Source organism: Embiotoca jacksoni, unplaced genomic scaffold (genome assembly GCF_022577435.1).
Source record: "Embiotoca jacksoni isolate LCO1_2020_lvr unplaced genomic scaffold, fEmbJac1.0.p SCAF_6, whole genome shotgun sequence".
In the NCBI taxonomy this organism is placed as follows: Eukaryota; Metazoa; Chordata; class Actinopteri; family Embiotocidae; genus Embiotoca; species Embiotoca jacksoni.
Genome location: NW_027185414.1, coordinates 10,724,076 through 10,745,632, shown reverse-complemented (window position 1 = coordinate 10,745,632; position 21,557 = coordinate 10,724,076). Strand labels below are relative to the sequence as shown.

Here is a 21,557-nt window from a genome sequence, read left to right as displayed (position 1 = left end):
TATGAGAGTAAGGAGCGAAACAGGCATTGGATTTAAAAACACTGCATGGCTGCATCCTCTGACCATAAACACACAAAACACAAACACACACACACACACACACACACACACACACACACACACACACACACACACACACACACAGACATTACCAGAGTCAAAAATAAAAGCTGGCAGTGTGTAGATACTTTTTTTTTTGCCAATCAAACTATAATCCAACATAGACACATATAACAGGAAAATACAGATGACTTCTAATGACTACAGAATATATGTGAAGTTTTGAAAAGCAAACAAAACAGACAAAAGGGAAACTTGCACAGCTTTAAACAGGAGGGGGAAAAAGACAGTGCTGGACACATGCAGAGACACATATCTGCACGTAGTGACACCTGCCCCATTAAACAAACTGGGTTCTTCCACTTACAGGGTTCATGCTCGTAAATCGACCACAGACAGCTGGCTGTATGTTTGGAATGTCAACCAGATGTATGCGTGTTTGTGTAAAATGGCCTTGATACCTGACAGTTCAGAGGGTCAGAGAGAAAGCTGAAGAGAGAGCGTGTGCACGTGTTTGCGTGTGTTCCCTTACAATTTATGAGTTGCATCTGGTTGCTAGTGCTTTGAAAGAAAGTCAGCATTATGTCTGCTACAATGAAGCACAGCAGTTATATATCAAACACACACACACACACACACACACACACACACACACACACACACACACACACACACACACACACACACACACACACACACTTCATTATCTGTAGATTTAGAGACGAGATGGGAAGAAGGAAGAGAGAAAAAAGTTCCCAAACATCAACATGAAAAATGTTCCCAAATGGCTATTTCCTGGAACAACTTGGCCACTTGGACTACTTTTGAATGGGATGAACATCTCTTTCAATTTTTAAAACCACAAATAAAGCCATGTTATAGATGTATTGGTATAAAATGTATATATGTCCCATAATAGCGACTGCTGTCCGAGGGTGACCTGGTTTCACATCCAGTGGATGCTCTTGAAAGACGTTACCTCCCCAAAGGCTAATTAAAGTTTCCACTCAATTTGACAATTGGGAACTTCTGTGCAACTCGAGCAGACAAATGGAACAACCCTCATCCCATTCAAGGGTTTTCCTAATGGCAGATTTGTGTCATTCCTTTATGTATTTTCACACTTGGAAATACTTTGAAAAGGGGAGAGGAGGTTTACAAGTGAAAAGGAAAACCATCAGTATCATTTAAAATGTGACTTAAAGGACCTCATTACATGCGACATCTCAGTAATGCTTCAGACACAGTGACAACCTCATAGTCTGGTGTTGTCCATGAATAATTTACTCATTCATTTTGAGCTTGCCATGTTTTTTCATCAATAATTTACCCATATTACCCGTGTCTTATATATGTTGTGCCGCTCTGCACTTCTCTAGATTTGATTACTACACAGTTCATCGACAGCTGATGACTGGATAGTTGATTTATACACAACCATACCAAGAGATAAGTAAGTACATTTATGCACAATATATCATAGTATTCAATTTTGCCACCACCATACAATGTGGTTGTTTGTAAGTCCATTCTTTTATTATTTCTGCTTTAGTAGACTAATTGAGCAACAAATAGAAGAACAGTCTGAATGAGGGGAGGTCCCTCCTAAACCCAGTGATTAATCTCATACAAATCAGCTAGTAAAATGCTTTATACTGAAATTACCATTGTCTCCATAATAATAATTTTACAACTCTTGCATAATGCAACTAAATCCTAAAAAGTAATCTTAGAGGGATTAAATCAAATTCAGTACCAATGTTGCAAGATTCAGTGGCTTCCCGGGGAACACCGTGACTGTAGATAACTCTGTGTTGTTTTGTCCTATTGTAGATCACAGGAGACATTTTAATACCATAAAAAAAACAAATTCTGCATTAAGCCTGATTCATTGTGGAAGCCAAAATCAGGATACAATGCCTACCTGTTGGAACTGAGTGGACAGATCAAGTGAAAAAATAAATCAAAAACAGGTGATCTTCCTGACAACCATCCACTAGAGAACGAGGATGCATGCTCTTGGTGGTATTTTGATGTGAAAGAATCTTACCTGGCAAAGAAAGAGGCAGCGGCGGAGGTGGTGGTCGGTGCTGCAGTGGTTACAGCTGGAGTGTGAGAGGGGGAGTTGGCATGTGGTGAGGAATTAGTGTGTGAAGGAGAGTGTGTGTTGTAACGGTTCAGGGCAGCCTCGGTGAGTCCTTCTCTTGAGGCCCCTGAGATCATCTGGGAGATCTGATGAAACAGAGAGAGACTTTTTACTATGATTCTTGGAACCAAAATGAGTTTAGAGAATATAAAAACCAATAATGAATTAACATCAACATGATTCACAGACTGACACACTGTGGATGGGCACTTTACATGTAATTACACAATAAATTATGCAGTTTAGGCAGCACTGATGAAAAGGTGAGTTTGGTTCAGACACAATAACCACTGAACAACTGCCCAGCGAGATTAAAAATGTTAACTCCTGAGGTCATCTGTTTTATGTGTGTCTGGGTTTTACTGTTTACAACACTCAAATGTGAAAATAGAAAACAGACACAGTGACATAGGACGAGAAGGGAGGCAAAAGACAGAGCGAACTGGTGAACAAAGTCACTTTCTATCATTCTCACCGCTCATCTCTCATTACATTATTATTACACTACATTTCATTTAGCTGACGCTTTTATCCAAAGCGACTTACAATAAGTGCATTTCAACCATGAGGGTACAAAACCCAGAACAACAAGAATCAAGAAATACAATTTCTTCAAGAAAGCCAAACTACAAAGTGCCAAATAGCCAAACTTAAAAAGTGCCATTTTAAGCGCTACTGAAGTTCTACCTATTCAAGGTAAAGTCGGAAGAGGTGTGTTTTTAGTTTGCGGCGGAAGATGTACAGAGTTTCTGCTGTCCTGATGTCGTTGGGGAGCTCATTCCACCATTTAGGAGCCAGGACAGCAAACAGTCGTGATTTTGGAGAGTGTTTAGCTCGCAGCGAGGGAGCAACAAGCCGATTGGTAGAAGCAGAGCGGAGGGAACGGGCTGGGGTGTAAGGTTGGACCATGTCCTGGATGTAGACTGGACCCGATCTGTTCATAGCACGGTACGCAAGTACCAATGTTTTGAAACGGATGCGGGCAGCTACCAGTAACCAGTGAAGGGAGCGGAGGAGCGGAGTAGTGTGAGTGAATTTCAGGAGGTGATAAGAGTTTTCCTTCTTGTTACTTTGATCATGTCAACTGTATCCATGTCCTTCATGACTAGCAAATTACCCACACACACCACTGTAGTATAACTCTGTCCTTGTCTTTTCCAGATGGTCAGATAAGAAAACACAGTCAAGTTTCCCACACCCATTCTGCTTCCTGTTAAAAGATAATTTACTGCATGCCCATTTATTTATTTAACATAAATTTAATTGATGTTTTCTGATTAATTTCCAAAAGCCTTGCAACACTGTGAAATGCCCCCTTTCTTATTTTATATTTGCATCTATTCATTTCTATTTCATGTTTGGAGACGAAGTGATTTTCAAAACAACATCTAATGCAACTAACACAATATGTATATGTGTGTGTGTGTGTGTGTGTGTGTGTGTGTGTGTGTGTGTGTGTGTGTGTGTGTGTGTGTGTGTGTGTGTGTCGATATTTAAACCTCATGACTACCTTCTCTCTTTTATTTGTTCTCCATGTCCACCCTTCCTTCTCTTCCTCCTTATTTCTGTCTCCAACTGTTTCTATTAATGATCCTAAAGTATCTAGTTTCGATATCTGTTGCGTTGCTCTGTCATTTTAGGAAATTCACATTTATCTTTTATTATTAAATAATCCCTCATGGCATTTGTGCTTTATGAGACTTCATTCAGGGAAGAAAGACAGACAGGATGAAGAGAGAGACCTTTGAACTTATATCTGGTAAGAAATTAAATTTGCCGGCCTGACTGAGTTACCCTTACTCTTTGAGAAACTGTATAGTATACAGGGGCGGCCCTGCTCAAACACTTTTTTCAAGATTTAAAATATGCAACACACTCGATATGTGTAATATATGAAATATAAATCATTATTGTTAGGGGACATTAATGCAGCAGTTTCCAGTTTGCCTTCATTGCAGAAGTATAATCAACTGCTGTATGAAGGTTGGTTATATACTGTATCTATGCATAGTTAGACAATCTGTTTCCTCAGATCTGATGTGAAAAGAGCACTTATCTTATTGCCCCAAGCTGAATAATTTAGCAAGAGTGTAGTGACGTAAAAGGTAAAACAGTGTTGGCAAGGTTTCTAATTGGTACAGTAGAAAGGCTAGCAAGATGCAGTCATGCAAATATCTTATTTTGTGCTTCTTTGTACTTTTTAAAACCAATAAAACGTGGACTGTTAGTGACATGAAACATTTAATTGAGTTCAAATTAAGAGGACCTATCAAAGCACATTGTAGCTGTAGTCAAAAGTTGGAGTTTAGTTACCAGATATTATTTATAGGAACTTTCCTAAAAACATTTATTTGCCATATTTCATAAAATAATACATGTACACATCATTGTAGCGAAATCATTTGTTTGCAACGAGAGCATTTTAAATGCAAATGGAAATCTTATTCAGTCAAATAATCTACACCAGAGTCAAGCAGGTTTGTTTTTAACATTTTATTTTTACTTTTTTATGTGACATCAGTATGAAGTGTTTGTGCTGTTTGTTCAGTATGAGTTGGTGTGGAAAGGCCATAACTTTTTCAATCGCTGGTAACATATACTTAATCAAATTAGTGAAGTGCTTCTGATGAATGGACTGCATGTATTTATGTGTGTTTGAGACCTTGCATTAAATCCTAAATGGAATAGTAACTGAGAGCTGTTTGATATCATATGATATTCCTCTATTATTTTATATATCATCGGGTTCATGACAGTATAAACAAGGTGAGAGAAACACCTTTAAAGTTTTCTCTTGTTTGTGTCTGGAGGTGCGCACGATGTCTATGACTATGAATGCGAGACAGTGCGTGGGAAGTGTTTGGAGCTGTCTTATACTGGTGTGCACCGCCTCTGCTGTGGGTTGTGTCTATCAAAAATACTGACACACACACACACACACACACACACACACACACACACACACACACACACACACATACACACACACACACACACACACACACACAGCCATTTATATTGTTGTACATTTAACTGTTTTGTATGAGAGTATAGGAGTATGCCCATGCATGTGTGTATAGGCATGTGTGTTTATGTGTTTGTGTGACCATGCATGTGTGTTTATATGTGTGTGTAGGTGGAGCCTTTGTCACATAGATATGGATTATTGATTATAGTTCTTTATGTGCTGCCTGCAGTAAGACAGCAGAGCCCCTAAATCATAACCACACACTCCAATAAAGGAAAAGTAGCATTTGTGAGAGTTAATGTGTGTCTATTGTGAACATGTCTGTATGTGTCCTCGTGTGTGTATGTGTCTGCACCTCTCTGCACCTGTGTGTGTATGTCTGTAAATCAGCTCCGCTGTGAGTATATTTACTGCTGAGGGCTCCTGGGGTCCCATCACACCGCCCACTGCCTTGATAAATTACCTATTGTAAATGAGATGCCTCTATAGTTTATATACCATACTCTTCAGTGCATTTACACCCGTTTCAAAAGCTCAGACTTGGCTTGCTACCCATGAATTATTAAAAGAGTCGTGAACATATGGAATAAAGGTCCAGTGAACTGCAGGAATACCTGTGCATTTGTACTGGTTACTCATAAATCCTGATGAGTGGGAAGAGGAGAACTACTTACGCGCTATAATAAAAAAAAAACGTGACCTCACAGAAGGTTATTATCCATGCTGAAAAAAGGAGTAAGGAGTAGAGGTGGTTGAAAAATATGTGGCCATTAGTGTGGGGGCAGCAGGTCAGACCACTGGGCTGGACAGACATACAGACTCAAGTTTAGAAGAGCCAAGAGAGCAGCTCAGTGACGCTGAATGAGTTCACAGTACAGCGGTGTTACAGGCTAAATACTAAAATCAGTAAGTTAATATTTTGACAATGACAATATAAACAAGCTAATGAGTAGCATGTATCATGTTTTTACCATCTTTAGTGTGGCTAACTAAACACAAGTGCAGCTGAAGCTCATGGGAGTGTTGGATCGCAGGTATTTGGTCATAAACCAAAGTACAAATTGATAATTTGACCTGATGATGACAAAAAAGCCAAAAAGTTAAACGGATCTATTTTTTGATATTAGTTCTACCAAGCTGTAGCTTTTGTTAGGCTTGCTTTGCTTTACTAATAAGAGGTGGAGTTAGGTGACCTTTCAACTTGAAGTTTTGTGCTTCGGACTTTTGGCTTTGCTAATTGAATTTGCACGAAGCTGACATCCAATTACAACATGAGCCTGACCAAATACCAAGTGTACTGTGGGATTAGACCTTGCATTAAGGTGCGTTATTGAGATACACATTACCTGTTAATACCAGGTAATAACCAGGTTGAGAGGATCACCAATGTCAGCAAAATACCTCCTTCCGTGTTTTCAGGGTCCCAATTTAACCCTAACCCACAATAGCCCACATCATATTATGTAAATACTGAGCTGAGGAACATCTCTTTCCGGGGAGCAAAGGACCATGAGAGCATATGTATGGCTCATGAATGTCTACTCTATTGAAAATTTCATGGCAATCCCCCCAACAGTTGTTGAAACATTCCAGTCACACCGACTGACCGGCATCTCCATCCTTCACACCACAGGGAGCTAAAAAAAATGCAGCAACAATATTCGCCTTTGTAATATCATGAAATTCTAATGAGCTTGCTGTGCTTCTCTGTATCTGAAGCAGTGGTGTGCCTCATCCCTCCCATTAAACAAGCTATTGTATGAGAGAAAATAGATGGTCACCAGGCCACTGCATTTACATAGATACATCATGTAGCCTTTTGGGCAACGTACTCATTAAAATATATCATATTTTTGTTTGTTGTCATGAGGTCATTCTACTAGTTTGGTTCAGATTTTCCCACGGGACATAGAGCTGAATGACTGTCTGTAAATGTTACTATAAATTAGGTTATACTACACTGAATGAAACTTGAATGATCCCCGTGGAGATATTAGGTGAAAGCAGCAGAGAAAAGAATGTAGATAATAATAGGACAAGCAGAGATGACTGAGGATAATAGGACAGCCAACTGTGGTGAAAATAGCACAACAAATTTATAAAAGCAGCATCTGACCATGTTTCCACAGAACTCCTTGTCTGGAGATAATCTCTGTCAATGAGGGACTTTGATGGATGTGATATCAGATTTCCATAAAAAGACATGGTGAAGAAAATACTCCACATTTATTCTGTTACTCTCACCCTCTTCTCCTGCACCACATCACTTATCCACATCTCTCTTTCCCTGCTCTTAGAAAAAGGTAAAAGCTTGCTCATTTATCTTCATTACAACGAAAAACGCCATTTCTCAAGCATTCCCCTTCCTCATCTGTCTCTCTTACGTTTATTTCATTCTTCCACATGCTACAGGCAACCAATGTAATTTGTGCCTGAAATTTGGGGTTTGTATGAGGAGGGTGAAAATGGAAATTGTGTATCTGTGTGTCCATGTGTGCTTTTATCAGTGGGATAAACACAATCTGTAAAACAATCTAAATGCTTACTCCAGTAGACTAGAGGAAGAGAAAACGAGGCTGCCCTTAAGGAAGGTAAGTGGTTGAAGAAATGCAAAAAGAAATACAAGCATGAGACAAGGACAAGACAGCAAGTCAGTAGAGAGGAGACAGAAAACAACCGTGAAATGTAGAAAACATACAAATGAAATAGAATATTGGCAAGGAGAGGAAGAGATGGAAGGCCTGGAGTAAATTACATACACATATGTGAATCAGACAGAAAGAGAGCGCGGGAGCAAAGGTGACGACAGAAAGGATATCTACTTTATATCAACATTATATGTTGTGTAATCACATCAGAAACAGCCTCAAGGCTATATACCAAAATACATGAAAATGATAAACAGTTAAGAGAATAGAAAAAAAAATAACGAGAGGAAGGAATAAAAAAGACGACCTCATAGAATAGCAACGATAACAGGACAGGCTTTCTGACACTCTCAGAACTCCAAATATAATTCAAATCCCTTATTATAAAGGCTGTTAGCTTCACATGTGCACTCTTATCATGCTTTTATTTTATATGCGGATAAAGGGCCTTGCTCGAGGGATAAGAATGTGACAAGCACTGACTTTTCTTTCTCCAACCAGATTTATGCTGTCGGTCCAGGAATAAAACTCTCCAGCTTCTTTAACCTTTAGGTCACCACTGCTCCCTAATTAGTCCTAAAGGTTATCTTAGCTAAGTCGTGCAGTTTAATATGACGTGTGCAAGTGGTTTGTGTTATTTCACATCCTGCTTCTCTCAGCCAGATAAACGCACAACAAACAGAGACACACAAACAGGCTCGACTAACAGATTTACGGTGAATTAGGGACGCTAATCTAACTAATATTGAAATCACACACACACAAGGCACATGCACTGTCACACACCATACTGCATAAACCTGTTTTCAATTAGCTGCTTGAAGGACAGAGTGAGGGCAACGAGGCAACGTCAGATTTGTTTTTTCATACCAGAGAGAGTGAGAGACACTGATCCTCTCTTCTCCACCACAACTACAAAACGTCCACAAAAAGTAAACAAGCAGTTGATACGGACTTGATTTTTCTGGATTTCACTGTGCAGTTCTGCCAATTAAAAGTGACACAGTTTAGTGTCACAGAAAGACCAAACTGTGTCTGTGCAGCTTCTTTGAACAAATTAAAGGACCGTATATGTTGTTGAACTCTGCTTTTGGTTTTAAATCTTGGACCTCTGGTTTACCCTCAGCAGCATCTTGATCAGCTAGTAGACCCAACTTTTGAAATGCAGACCAGCATACAGCAATGTAGTTCAATTTCCATAAACACTACACACAATCTTGTGCCATTAACATCTGTAATTGATTATAACATAGAACTCAGATCAACAAGTATTGTACAAATTACACCTTTTTTCTAAAGTGATTCCCAAGTGCCACATCTTCAGAACTGTCCTCAGATACAGATACAGTCAGTAAACAGCCCACACATTTGAACTTTTGTGTAATGCAAAATCTGTGATTGTCAAAGATTTAACATGAAACTATTTAAAGTCCCTTTAAAAATGTCTGTGGCGATTCAAACTAATCAATAATAATGATAACTCTTGCTTGTTCTGTCTGAATCCATGTTTCCATTTGACCCAGACTTCCTGCGGTACCAAGTAGAAAAATCCTGATAAATATCAAATGTGGCGGTTGTCACCTTAGACTGATGATCCAGCAACATTTTAATGTCAGCTCTGCTTGCAGACAGGTGGCTTCCTTTCTCTGTCTCCCTCTGTGTCCTCTTTCTCTCAGCTGTCCACTCTAACTCTTGTTGTGCTACCTCTGACTGATAACTTTTCTGTTGATTTGAATCACTGAAATTAATTAAACCAGTAATTAATTTCAAAGTGTTTCTGTAGAATGAGACACACGTTTCTCATAAATCCCACTGATTCCTGCTGCAGGATTTTGGCTTGAACCCGTCTAACTTTCCCTGCTGTCAATCCATGTGCTTGTTTTCTCTTTCAATTTGCTGAGGAGCGTGAACATGTTGGAGGAGATTTCTCATTTGGCCTGCGTTCGTTCATCTGCCATTGTAAGACCCTTTGAAAGCTCCGCTGATGCTACAACATCAAGCCATCGTTCTGTTTTGTGCTGTAAGCAGCAAAGCAGATTTCCAACTAAATAAAATTCTCTGACAAAAAATAAAGGCAAAGAGGTGGCGAGAGATCTAAGCAATGTCCCTCTATACACTGATCTCACTGAATTAACAGTCATAATATATCGATGTTAAAATCAGATGTAGCCATTTATTGTCTCTTTTTCCCTGCTCTTCATCTTCTTTCTCTTATACTCTAATCTCCCTTCATTTCCTCATCTGTACTTTCAATTTCCATTTTTGTATCATCTCTCCATTCAGCCCCCCCCACTTCTTTGTCTCTATTGGGGTTGAGTCTAAATGAGGGTGATTTATTATCACACTCTGTTTCTCCTTTCCTGCTGAAACGCCATTACTGTCAAAGTCACAGCAGAAACATTCTGTAACATTTTACAATGTCCAACACAGCTTCTAACTCAAACATGGCATACAGATTAAAATCACATAAAGAAACACTTTCACCTGTAAACACACTATTTGTATACAATAACTGCATACACACACGCACACGCACACAATTATTGAAACATGAGTAAATGCATGCACACATGCAAACGACACCCTCATATACGCACTGCCATCAAAACGTTTACAGCACAGCGATGGAGCACAGAGCAGGGCAAGTAATAACTTTAGTAAGTATTCCAAGTTATTTTGCTCGATCAACATCAGCACTTGTGTTATACGTTTTGTAACCACTCATATATGTGCATTTGAGATTTCACCATCGACTTGAGCGTACACCTCAAATTTTTTATGTAACTTGCAAAATCAGCAACAGAGACTCTTGAAATTTTCCAGAGAGCCAACAGCACTGAAGCAATGAACTTGGCGAAGTGTTTTGAGTGACATTCGCATTTTAGGAGGTGCAGAACATCACTGTCCAATGGGACCGAAAAGGCACGTCAGATCAGGAGCACAACCAAGGTCATACTGGTTTCTTTGATATTTAGTTTTGCACCCTGAATTTGTTCCCCAGGTTCAGACTTTTTTACATCGAGTTCAACTGTGTTGATGTAAGGAATCTGAGGAAAAGCATTCGTTGCAAACGACCTGAACTGGCAACTGGGTTCTCCATCATGACAACGTGTTTGCTTACTATGTGTTGAAAACCCCCAAGTTTCTCACTCGCAACAACACAATCATCACTCCCCACCCATTCTACCCACTAGATTTGGCTCCCTTCAACTGGGAATGAAGCTGCAGCAGAAAGGTCACCATATTGACACTGTGGAGCAGATCCAGCGTGAATCGCAGATGGTGCTTTACAGGACTTAAAGAACAGGACTTTGAGAGACTGTTCCAAGTGCGGAAGAAGCGCTGGGAGTGGTGTATTGCTGTGCAAGGGGACTAGTTTAAAGGGGATGGCCGCCAGATTAAAATTTTTTTTTTTTTTTTTTGTTATCCAACTTTTTGACCGCACCTCGTACTAGTGCACAAAACAGGCACACAACAGGGCACACTCACACACAAATATACCCCAAAATGCATCTAAATGCAAATAACAAGGCTGGCATAGTCCACTGAAACAAAATTGTAGGACATTTTTTCTGCTTTCGTACACGCTGGCTAAGTCACCCAAACAATATAATTTTATCAAAGGAAAAATAAAGACATCTTGTTTTAAGGGAAACATGGTCAAAAATAAAAGCGATATCAAGACATTTTATACATGCTTAAATACGATACAAAATCATATAGAAGAAGATATGAACAACATGAAATTTAACAAAATCATACTTAATTATCTGATAAACCTAAATTTGGCAGAAGAAAAATGCTCCTCCAAATTGGAACCTTTTCACTGTAATTTACAGAAAGACAGGCCAAAATATTAAAAGGCCCTTGGGGCTAATTTATTTCTGACCAGTAGGACAAGATAATGAAACAATTCCCGAGACTATTCAAAGCAATTTACAACTACAACTCGATGTCTTTTTATCTGATTCAAGTCATGGGCTGAATAAAAACCTAAAGACAGATGGGGTAACAGCAAGACAGAGGAGTGGGTGAATATGAAGCAGATAAAGTGTGAGAACGACAGGAGAAATAATAGGGGAGAAGGAAAGAAAGATGCATAAGAAATAAGCGTGTGTGAACAGAAAGTGAATGAGAGTGAAAGAGTGAAGGGGTACTGGGGGTGTGTGACATAGAGTCCCTGGAGTCCTAATTATCACTGTATGAATTATTACATCTGTAGAACACATTCCTACACACATGTTAACACACACACACACACACACACACACACACACACACACACACACACACACACACACACACACACACACACACACACACACACCTCTGGATCTCCCCTGGAGTCTCAGCTCTCGTGCCTCCCTCCATACACCTCTAGACCACTCTCCACCTCAGGCGATTTATCCCTCCTACCATCCTCCTCTCTTGTCTGCTCCCTCTCTTCCCATCTCCTCCTGAAACACTTCCTTTTATCTCCAGTTTCCATTTCAGTCACTTTTGTGGTTTGCTTGCTGTTAACTTGATGCTTGATGTCAAGATTCAATCCAACTGAATAAAATGTTCTGCTTCCCTTTCAGAGAAAGATGGTTATTCAAATGTTGTGTCCTCATTGGGAGCTGTTTAGGTGCGAAACAAACCTCATCATGTGTTGTTTAGATTTTGCAAGTTAATCAGAAACTAGTATTTTCACACGAGGAGAAATGCATTTATTGTAAAGAACTACAGCAGCATTTGTCTTAGCGAGTCCGGAATACTTCTTTTACTTTGTCTTACTGATTCATGCTCTGCATTTTGGAACTACAATCCTTTGAGAGATATAATCAGAAATACTGAATTGTTGCATTGGAGTCAGTTGGTTAGATGTGGGCTACCACTTGAGCCACCTTTTTTTTGGCGCATTGTTAAAATTTTGGCAAACAAAGACTTTGATTAATGAGCTACAGTATTAGTAGTCTGTGTCCTCATTAGGCTACATACAGCTATCATTGGATAGCTACAGAAGAAAACATGTTGATTCTCCAGCAAGTTCTCAAGGTCTAAGCTGCATGTTTTTATGTGTCTGCGATGATGATAGCCGTGGCATTTGTTTTCCAGTTGACCATCTATTTGTCGTATCCTCGTGAACTTAATATCTCAGGAACACGATGACGGAATGTCTTTAAATTTGGCACAAATGTTCACTTTGCCATAACTACAGAAAGGGAGATTGTGACCACATTTCCCATTTGATCGGATACTGAATTGTTGCAACACACACACACACACACACACACACACACACACACACACACACACACACACACACACACACACACACATCTACAGGTAGCTTACCTGATACGGATAGAGCGTAACTCCTCCATTAGTTCGGTTCAGGTGCTGATGTGCCTGCAGAGCTGCTGTACTCAGTACTGCTCCACTCTCGTTACTACTGCTGTTACCACCGTTATTGCCGGGGCTGTTTACTCCAGTCACTGGTTGCTGTTGAGCAACAGCTGCTTTTCCTGAACTGGGGGACCCGTTCTTTCTGTCCACCCCACCTCCAAGGCCCAGGGAGCTGGGCTTAGACCCCAGTCTGTGCCCTGAACCTTGAGGTTGAGGGTTTGTGGGAGCACAGCTGGATGTTTGCCCCATCGAAGGACTCCCATTGCTGGGGTTGGATGGTCCATGGCTCGGGCTGGGTGTTGGAGTCTGGCTGGGGCTTGGAGAAGGGGACTGGGAGGATGGGTGAGGGATGTGTGAAACACCAGCAGCTGAAGAGGAGGATGAGGAAGGTAGAAAAGGAGGAGGCCATTCTCGTGACACAGGACCTCCTGGTGCCCCAGACGCTCCCATAGGACCTGGAGGTACATGAGATCCATATCGTCCAATCAGGGCCGTAGGGGAAGAGGTGGGAGACAAATCCCACTGGTCGAGAGTCAGGACCATGTGCACTGCTTCCTGTTTAAGTTGAGTGAGATGAGTGGCACAGACATCACAGCGACTATCACGCTCGTTCCACGCCCGCCGTGAACTGTTTGGCACCTGAAGCTTATCATGGAGGAGGAGTGAGAAAGAGGGATCCTGGAAGGAGACAGAGAAACAAAAAACTGTCATTTCAACTGGATACTGGCGGAATGAAAGGATAATGAAGCAGTGTGATGTACTGAAGGATGTGACAAAACGAGGAGAGGAGAGGAGAGGAGAGGAGAGGAGAGGAGAGGAGAGGAGAGGAGAGGAGAGGAGAGGAGAGGAGAGGAGAGGAGAGGAGAGGAGAGGAGAGGAAAAAATGATAGTCATGTTGGACAAGTCCTGCCTATGAATATTTATAGAAAAACCAATAAACACAGCTATTTAGCCTGGGGGAAGGTGTGTAGCGAGAGAGACACACATCCAGTGCAAAAAACAAGTACGTACACTATTAGATGAAATGATGCTTTGTGTGCACACACACTTCCACACACACACACACACACACACACACACACACACACACACACACACACACACACACACACACACACACTTTATCTTGAGGGTCTAAAAGTGCGACAGAAGCTGGCAGCAAGGAGAGTTGTCTAATACAGATATGAGGTCAACTGACCTTCTACGTACCTTTCTCATTTCCTTATCATCTTCTTCCCTCTTTTTAGTTCTAGTTTTTTTAATACAACATAATGCAGATTAATTGTTTTTTTTTTAATTATTGAATTCCACGTGAAGTTCAATGTTTCAATGCATTGATGTCACTGATCATTAAAGGCACTGAAGAAGTTTTCAGATAAACCTTTTTTGGTAAGAATGCCTTAAAAAATGAATCATACACAGTTGCATTTATACTGTTCATACTAAAATAACAATAATAACATCAAGATCAATTTTTCTCCGTTACTTGTTATTGTTTGCCTGGATGACATTTGTGTGCATGCGTGTGTGTGTGTGAGCAATTACAGTTTGCTTCCTTGTGTGAACAGATCCTTGTATTTGTCCAATTTGTTTGTGCATCTATCGGTGACATTTGGGCATGTACAGGTGTGTGTTGTGTACGCGTGTATGCATTTTTTTCCAGACTAATTGGAACCACTTTCACAGAACAAAGCCACTCTAAATCTCCTGCCATGACTCTCTGGTTTAAATATCAAAGTTAACAAGGAGAAGACACGAGCACACCCAGATACAGATCTGTGTCTAAACCTCATTTGACCCAAGTAAAAAAAATGTTTTCTCAATTTTCTACAAAGCATTTTATTTGGTCATTAAATAGAAAAAGGTTTTCCTTTGAAAATTTTGCTTTTTTTGGCCTTTGAAACTAATGGTAGGATTAAAATGACTGACTGAGACGTTGTGAGTTTATCGTCAGCTTAAGTGTAGGTGTGGTGTCTGTGAGTCTGCTTAGGAGCTCTATAATTCAGCAAAACAGATGTGGGAGGTGGTTCCACCTCACTCGATAACAGTAACTACCTTCCTGCTTTCAACCAGCCCGCCTCTGTAGAAACACTGTGTAAGCTCTCGCCCATTTCTGCACAAGTGATACTTACAGACTGAATGCATGGTTAAATGTAAAAATTCTCTCATGCTCTTTTGACTTGGGTTAGCCAATGAAAACAGAAAAGAAATGAAAGCCTCACTTTTCTGTTATTTCATGCTCGTCTTTAGACAGTATTCCCCGCTCCCTGACATTTTCTCTAAAACTACCGTCTCTTGAATGATGCTATTAACACTACAGCATTTCAGACCCATTTCTATTCAACAACTTCTCCTGATAGAAAGTCTATGTTTGCAGCTATTTAAATAACCCAAGACATTTTTTTTTTGTAATGTATGAGCAGACATGTCAGTCTCAACAGTTATTTTACACGCTGGGACTTTTATTTGAACATCTCAGTACATCATGCCCTGAAAGAAGCCGTACATGTACAGTATTAATCAAAGTGATGGGCAGGCACTCTTCGTTTACTGAAGTTTAATCAATATGTGAGTAATGGAGATGCAGCATTTGTATGTGCATGTGTGTCCTATCCATACGGATGTGATGGCTATGTCTTTGCAGATTTAGACAGTTGGAAATAAGATAGAGCGACAGATGACTGACAGACGATAGAAAAACCCAGAAAGAATCACATCTGATTTATCAACAGGCAGCTCTCCTGCAGACACCCTTTAAATCTGTCCAACTACCTATACACACATGTGTGTATTGATAACAGGTTGTCTATCATATTCCTGACTGCTTCAACTTTAACTGTAAAAAAAACAAAAACAAGTTTCCCTAGCTGTAGTTTGCTTGGATGTCTGTGTGTGATCAGCTTCTTCGGTGACCGTATGCTAATGATGGAATAGGAGCAAAAGAGAGAAAGTCTATGTCACAAACTCTCTGCACATGCACACAAATAACAAGACTGTTACTTTTCCTCAATCAATACACCATCTGTGTGTGTGTGTGTGTGTGTGTGTGTGTGTGTGTGTGTGTGTGTGTGTGTGTGTGTGTGTGTGTGTGTGTAAGTGTGTGTGCACACAAAGCATCATTTCATCTAATAGTAAAATGCACCCTCTCAGTGTGAGAGCTGCCTGCCTGGCTGTGTCAACAAACCACAAGACCACAAGATATACACACACATACACGGCAGGAGCTCAAAGCTTGGCGAGCATCTGAGTTGTGTGTGTGTATTCATGGATAAAGAGTACCTTGTTACTTGTGCAAACTAAGTAGTATAATAAACAGAACATGGTTTTAATCATATACATGTGCAGTAGTACAAATGTATAAACATACCTATTCCTACTTGACATGAGACACCACTCACACACAGGCTACATAAGATAAGCAACTGCTCTCTCGCTTTCTGTCTCTCTCTCTTTCTCTCTCTTCTCTCTCTCTCTCCTACACACACGCACACGCACAAACACACGTACACAAGCAAAAACCATGTTTCGAAGTCAGAATGGTCGACTGAACAAAATAAAGCTGAGATGACACCATATGTTAAATGCGGTTGACAATCTTTGTTTGAATGTATATTCAATAGTTCTCCCATAATACAATAGCTGAATAATAAGGGATAATAATGACAAACCAGTTTCATCTGCTCTTAATATGATGTGTTCTGGTTACACATCACATTCTGCTGAACATTTCTCTCTCTAGAAAAAGTCTGCTTCACTTCATTTCTGAGACTGACACAGCAAGTATTTATCGTAAATGGTTGAAAATTGTTCCCCATATCATTGTAGATGTACCAGAAATATATAATTTCATGTCAACTATATTTGGCCACTCACCTGAGGGAATGGAAAAGAAAATGCACCATCAAAACTAAAATTATCTCCTCACGGTTCTCTGCCTCCAGCAACCAGCCAAGTTACAGTTTGCATCCATGAATGTCCAGACTCATATGATATATGTGGTAAAGACTTAAAAGGAATCCTCATTATGCTTTCACATATCTGGTCAATAAAGCTGAAGGACAGTAGACAATGCCTCAGATGTTTCTGCAAAGAAATTCCAAAACATGAGGGCTTCACACACATCGTCAATCTGACAGCACAGAAGATCTAAACAATCAGCAAAGTATCAAGGAAATATGTTCCCAATAACCTCCTTTGTTCCTGACTTATGACACTGAATAATGGTTGAAAATTTGTTTTTGCATGTCACAGTGAATTTGACCTTTGATCTTCTGGATTTAAAATGTCATCACCTCATCATTTTGTCTTGTTAGACATTTGTAGGAAATTTTGTCACAATTAGCATGAAGTCATAGCCACAAATGTATTTTGTGAGGTCAGAGTTACCTTGACCTTTGACCACCAAAATCTAATCATGTCATGCTTCAGTTAAAGTGAACATTTATGCCAAATGTGAACAAATTCCCTTAAGGCGTGAGAAGGACGTGAGATCACGGTAAACTTGACCTTTGACCTTTGACCACACAAACTAAATCATTTCAAAGTGGGGTTCAAGTAACTGTACCAAATTTGAGGAAAGTAACTCAAGGCATTCCTGAGATTTTGTGTTTACAAGAATGGGAGGATGTGAGGTCACTATGACTTTAACCCTTGACCTTTGAGCCCAAAAAAGTCCATTCTTGGGACCAAGGAAAGGTTTGTGCCAAATTTGAAGAAATTCCATCATGCCGTTCTTGAGTCAGCTAATGCTGGAGGCATAAAACGGTAGAAGCAGTGTGTTGAGTCATATTTAAGTGAAAATTGTACTATCTGAAACATACAGAGTAGAGATGGATGCTGGAGAGGTGGATGATATTGCAGAGGTGGTTTTATGTTTTTCTTTATTGTGCAAAATTCAGTGAAAAGGCATACATAAGCTGAGTTTCTAATGTTGTTGCAACTTCAACCAGTGTCAATCCTAAATCCTCATTTATTCGTTCTTGTCATTAATAACAGTTTTGCTTTCTTGCTACAAACACTGCATCCAGTTTGCAGTCACTGCAAGTGAGCAGAGTCTCATTTTAGTGAATGTTCATGCCAGTTATTATAAAATGTATTTGAGACGGATAAAATATTTCACTGTCAAAACATTGTGACACAGTCTTCCCATCCACTCCAAATAATAGCCCTGCTTTTTCTGTTTGGATACAATTGGAAAGGTCTGATCGTTGCCAAAAATCAGTGAAAAGGGAACATTTAATCTCTCTTGGCTTCTTCTGACCCCTCTGTATCGCCCTGTTACGCACACTCAAACACACACACACACACACACTCAAACACACACACACACACACACACACACACACACACACACACACACACACACACAGCAGACAGGCGACTGAAGCAGCAATAAAGCGGACACGCTGTATGGTCCTTGAGATGAGGGTCTTGTTCCAAATTAGCTGAGATTTAGGGAGCAGCCAAGCTGCCTGACTGAAAACAGAAGAAAAGGAGAGCTGTGGTTTCGGAAAGGGGGGTGGGGCTAGGAAATAGAGACCGTTTTTTTTTTGCAAATACTGGGCATGAAGACGGCTTGAATTCACACAAACATACTTTCTGTCTTTCTGTGCTCCCATTTCTATGTTTGTCTTTCCACAAATACTTCCTTTTTGTTATTTCCAGCTCATCTTTCAGTAGAACGGCATAACTTTGAGTTTGTTTACGTTTTGTTGATCCAAACACACACATACACACACACTTTCTCATTAGCTACGTATTATGTTGTCAGAGACCCTACCGGTCATTCCAGGCAAAACAATGTTAAGGTGACAACCGAATTCGAAGCAAAATCATTTTCCGAGTATTGGGACGATCAGTATCAGATCAACCAAGATTTTTGGTGTTGTTACACCATTTATAAAGGCTCTGGTTATATAAATGTCATTGTGAACTGTATGATTTGCTGCTCATCAGTATTCTCTGAGTGACTCAATCAGTCTCAGCTCCACCAAGTCTATGTGTGTGTGTGTTTGTGTGTATTTGTGTGTGCATGTGATTCATTTCCTTCTACAAGGGGAGACAAACACAGCCTCAGCTCTTCATTGCAAGGATGGAGTGACAGACAGAGAGAAAGCAGAGATGGCGACAGCGTCTAAGCTAACTGAACAGTGACCTCAGTGACTCTTGGTGGCTGACAATCAGTGTGTATAGCAGTGACTCTCTGTATGTGTGTGTGTGTGTGTGTGTGTGTGTGTGTGTGTGTGTGTGTGTGTGTGTGTGTGTGTGTGTGTGTGTGTGTGTGTGCAGACTGGACACAGAAGGATGCTATTAGTGTGATTTGATGAAAGAAGACAGCTCATCGCTGTTTGTCTCTCACTGTCTTTGTGTGTGTGCACACATGTATGTGAGTGCAGAGGAAGTAAAGGACTCAGGAAAATGGGCTGTCAAACATAACAAGACACACTCTCACATAGACCCAAAACACATATAAAAGGAAAAACACACCCTGTCCACCACTGACCCACCTCCATTATCATGTTGCCATTTTTAAAACTTTGTCTTTCCTTGTTTTCACTTCTACTATATTTCGCAGCAGTTCATGTCATCACATGATCAGAGAGAAGGGAAAGGATTTGACAGAAAACTGTGTTTTCTTTATTGTTTTTAGCCAGTGTCATTAGCAAGAGTATATGTAGGTGTGTGTAATCAGTTCCAGAGGAGTGACATACTCATTTACCTCCTCTCATCTCCTTCCTCATTCATTTCTACCCTGTTTGCTCTTGTGCATACCCTAGAATATATATATACACACACAGGCATTTCTCAGCAGGTGTGGGATCAGTGAATTCATGCAAAAGAGATGCAGACGGTCTCTTGCACCTGCTCTGATGACACACAAATACACACACACACACACAAACAGTGTAAACTGGAGCAAAGAAGAGATGAAGATAATACTATAAATTATAATTATGTTGGAGGCCCATGATCACGCGCATTGGTGCCATGATGGACAATGATTGTGTGTGTGTGTGTGTGTGTGTGTGTGTGTGTGTGTGTGTGTGTGTGTGTGTGTGTGTGTGTGTGTGTGTGTGTGTGTGTGTGTGTGTGTGTGTGAGTGAGTGTGAATGATTGAGTCTGGTGTCAGTGCAGGAGCAAGGTCAATAACACAGGTTATAAATGACATCACACACATCACATGGATGAGCGCACGTTCAGTATATACTGTAGGACAAGTGTTACACTGACTGATGTCAAGCACAGGTGTTTCTGACAATCTCTCCAAGACAGAATGTTGAGGTCTGCTTGCTTGATATGCACACACACACACACACACACACACACACACACACACACACACACACACACATGCAATCCCAGGTGTGTACTGACCAACTATACACAACTGAAGACTCAAACTTCAAACTCCACCATGAGCTCCACACGTGTTCATTTTTATTAAAAAATTACCTAATGTGTGAAGAGGACAAAAAAAGAAAACTCGACCACAGTTGAAAATCATGAAATACAATGTGATGTCCTGAATTTATTTTTTACTTTACTATACTGGTTTGAGATAAGTAACAAATAGTAAATTGTATTAGCCAATAGCAAAAATAATGATAATTTGAATAATAACATACTATGTGATGCATCAGATTTTTATGTGACCCTAAAATATTAATCACATTTTTTTAAACTCAACGATAAAGATTTAAGCATTCTGCAATGTAAGGAGAGGGAAGCCAGGGTGAAAGAAAGGAGGGACAAAGAGATAATTATGCTTTAATGCTGAATGGCAACCAGAATCGATCATAAAACCACAAGAATGACGCAGTATAGCCATTAATAAATATCCTACCTATTTATACCCCTAATAAGTAAACACTGATTTAATTCAGTTTGTTTAAAAGCTGGCGAAGAGGGAAATTATTGTTTCTGTTGTATCAGAAATAACCCAAAGCAGAAAATATTCTTCAACAGCATTTTAGTGAGAGTCTAGGCATTGAGGAAACCAACCTCTGCCTCTCCTGAATTTTCTCTCTTTGTTTCTCCTCAGTGACAAATAACTTGAGGAGCCCAGTACCCCCCCCCCCCACCCCCCGTTCATTACCTGCTCCCTCCCCCTCTCCTCTCCTTCGCTCTCTGAAGTATGCCTCCTTTAATCACCTTTTTAATTGGTCATTCGCTCATATGATCCAATAACGGGTGTGGGAGTTAGATTGCTTAGGACACAACTGTAACCCATTATGCACACACACATACACACATGTTTGCATACATGCATAAAGTCACTATTGCATACATATAGGTGAACAGACACACACTTATTTCTGAACACATGTGCATCCACTTGATGTTGACA

The 21,557-nt window shown here is 40.1% G+C and overlaps 1 protein-coding gene across 2 annotated transcripts in view; it reads right to left on the bottom strand.

Annotated features, from left to right (window-relative positions):
* The window catches only part of kif26ba (kinesin family member 26Ba), an 84,297-nt gene that overhangs the window by 45,475 nt on the left and 17,265 nt on the right, over nucleotides 1-21,557 (bottom strand). For both annotated transcript variants that reach the window (XM_069174110.1, XM_069174111.1), the window contains exons 3-4: nucleotides 13,160-13,888; nucleotides 2,111-2,292 (exon numbers count right to left, since the gene is read on the bottom strand). In XM_069174110.1, the coding sequence (XP_069030211.1) occupies nucleotides 2,111-2,292; nucleotides 13,160-13,888 (911 nt within the window). The remainder of the gene's footprint in view (nucleotides 1-2,110; nucleotides 2,293-13,159; nucleotides 13,889-21,557) is intronic.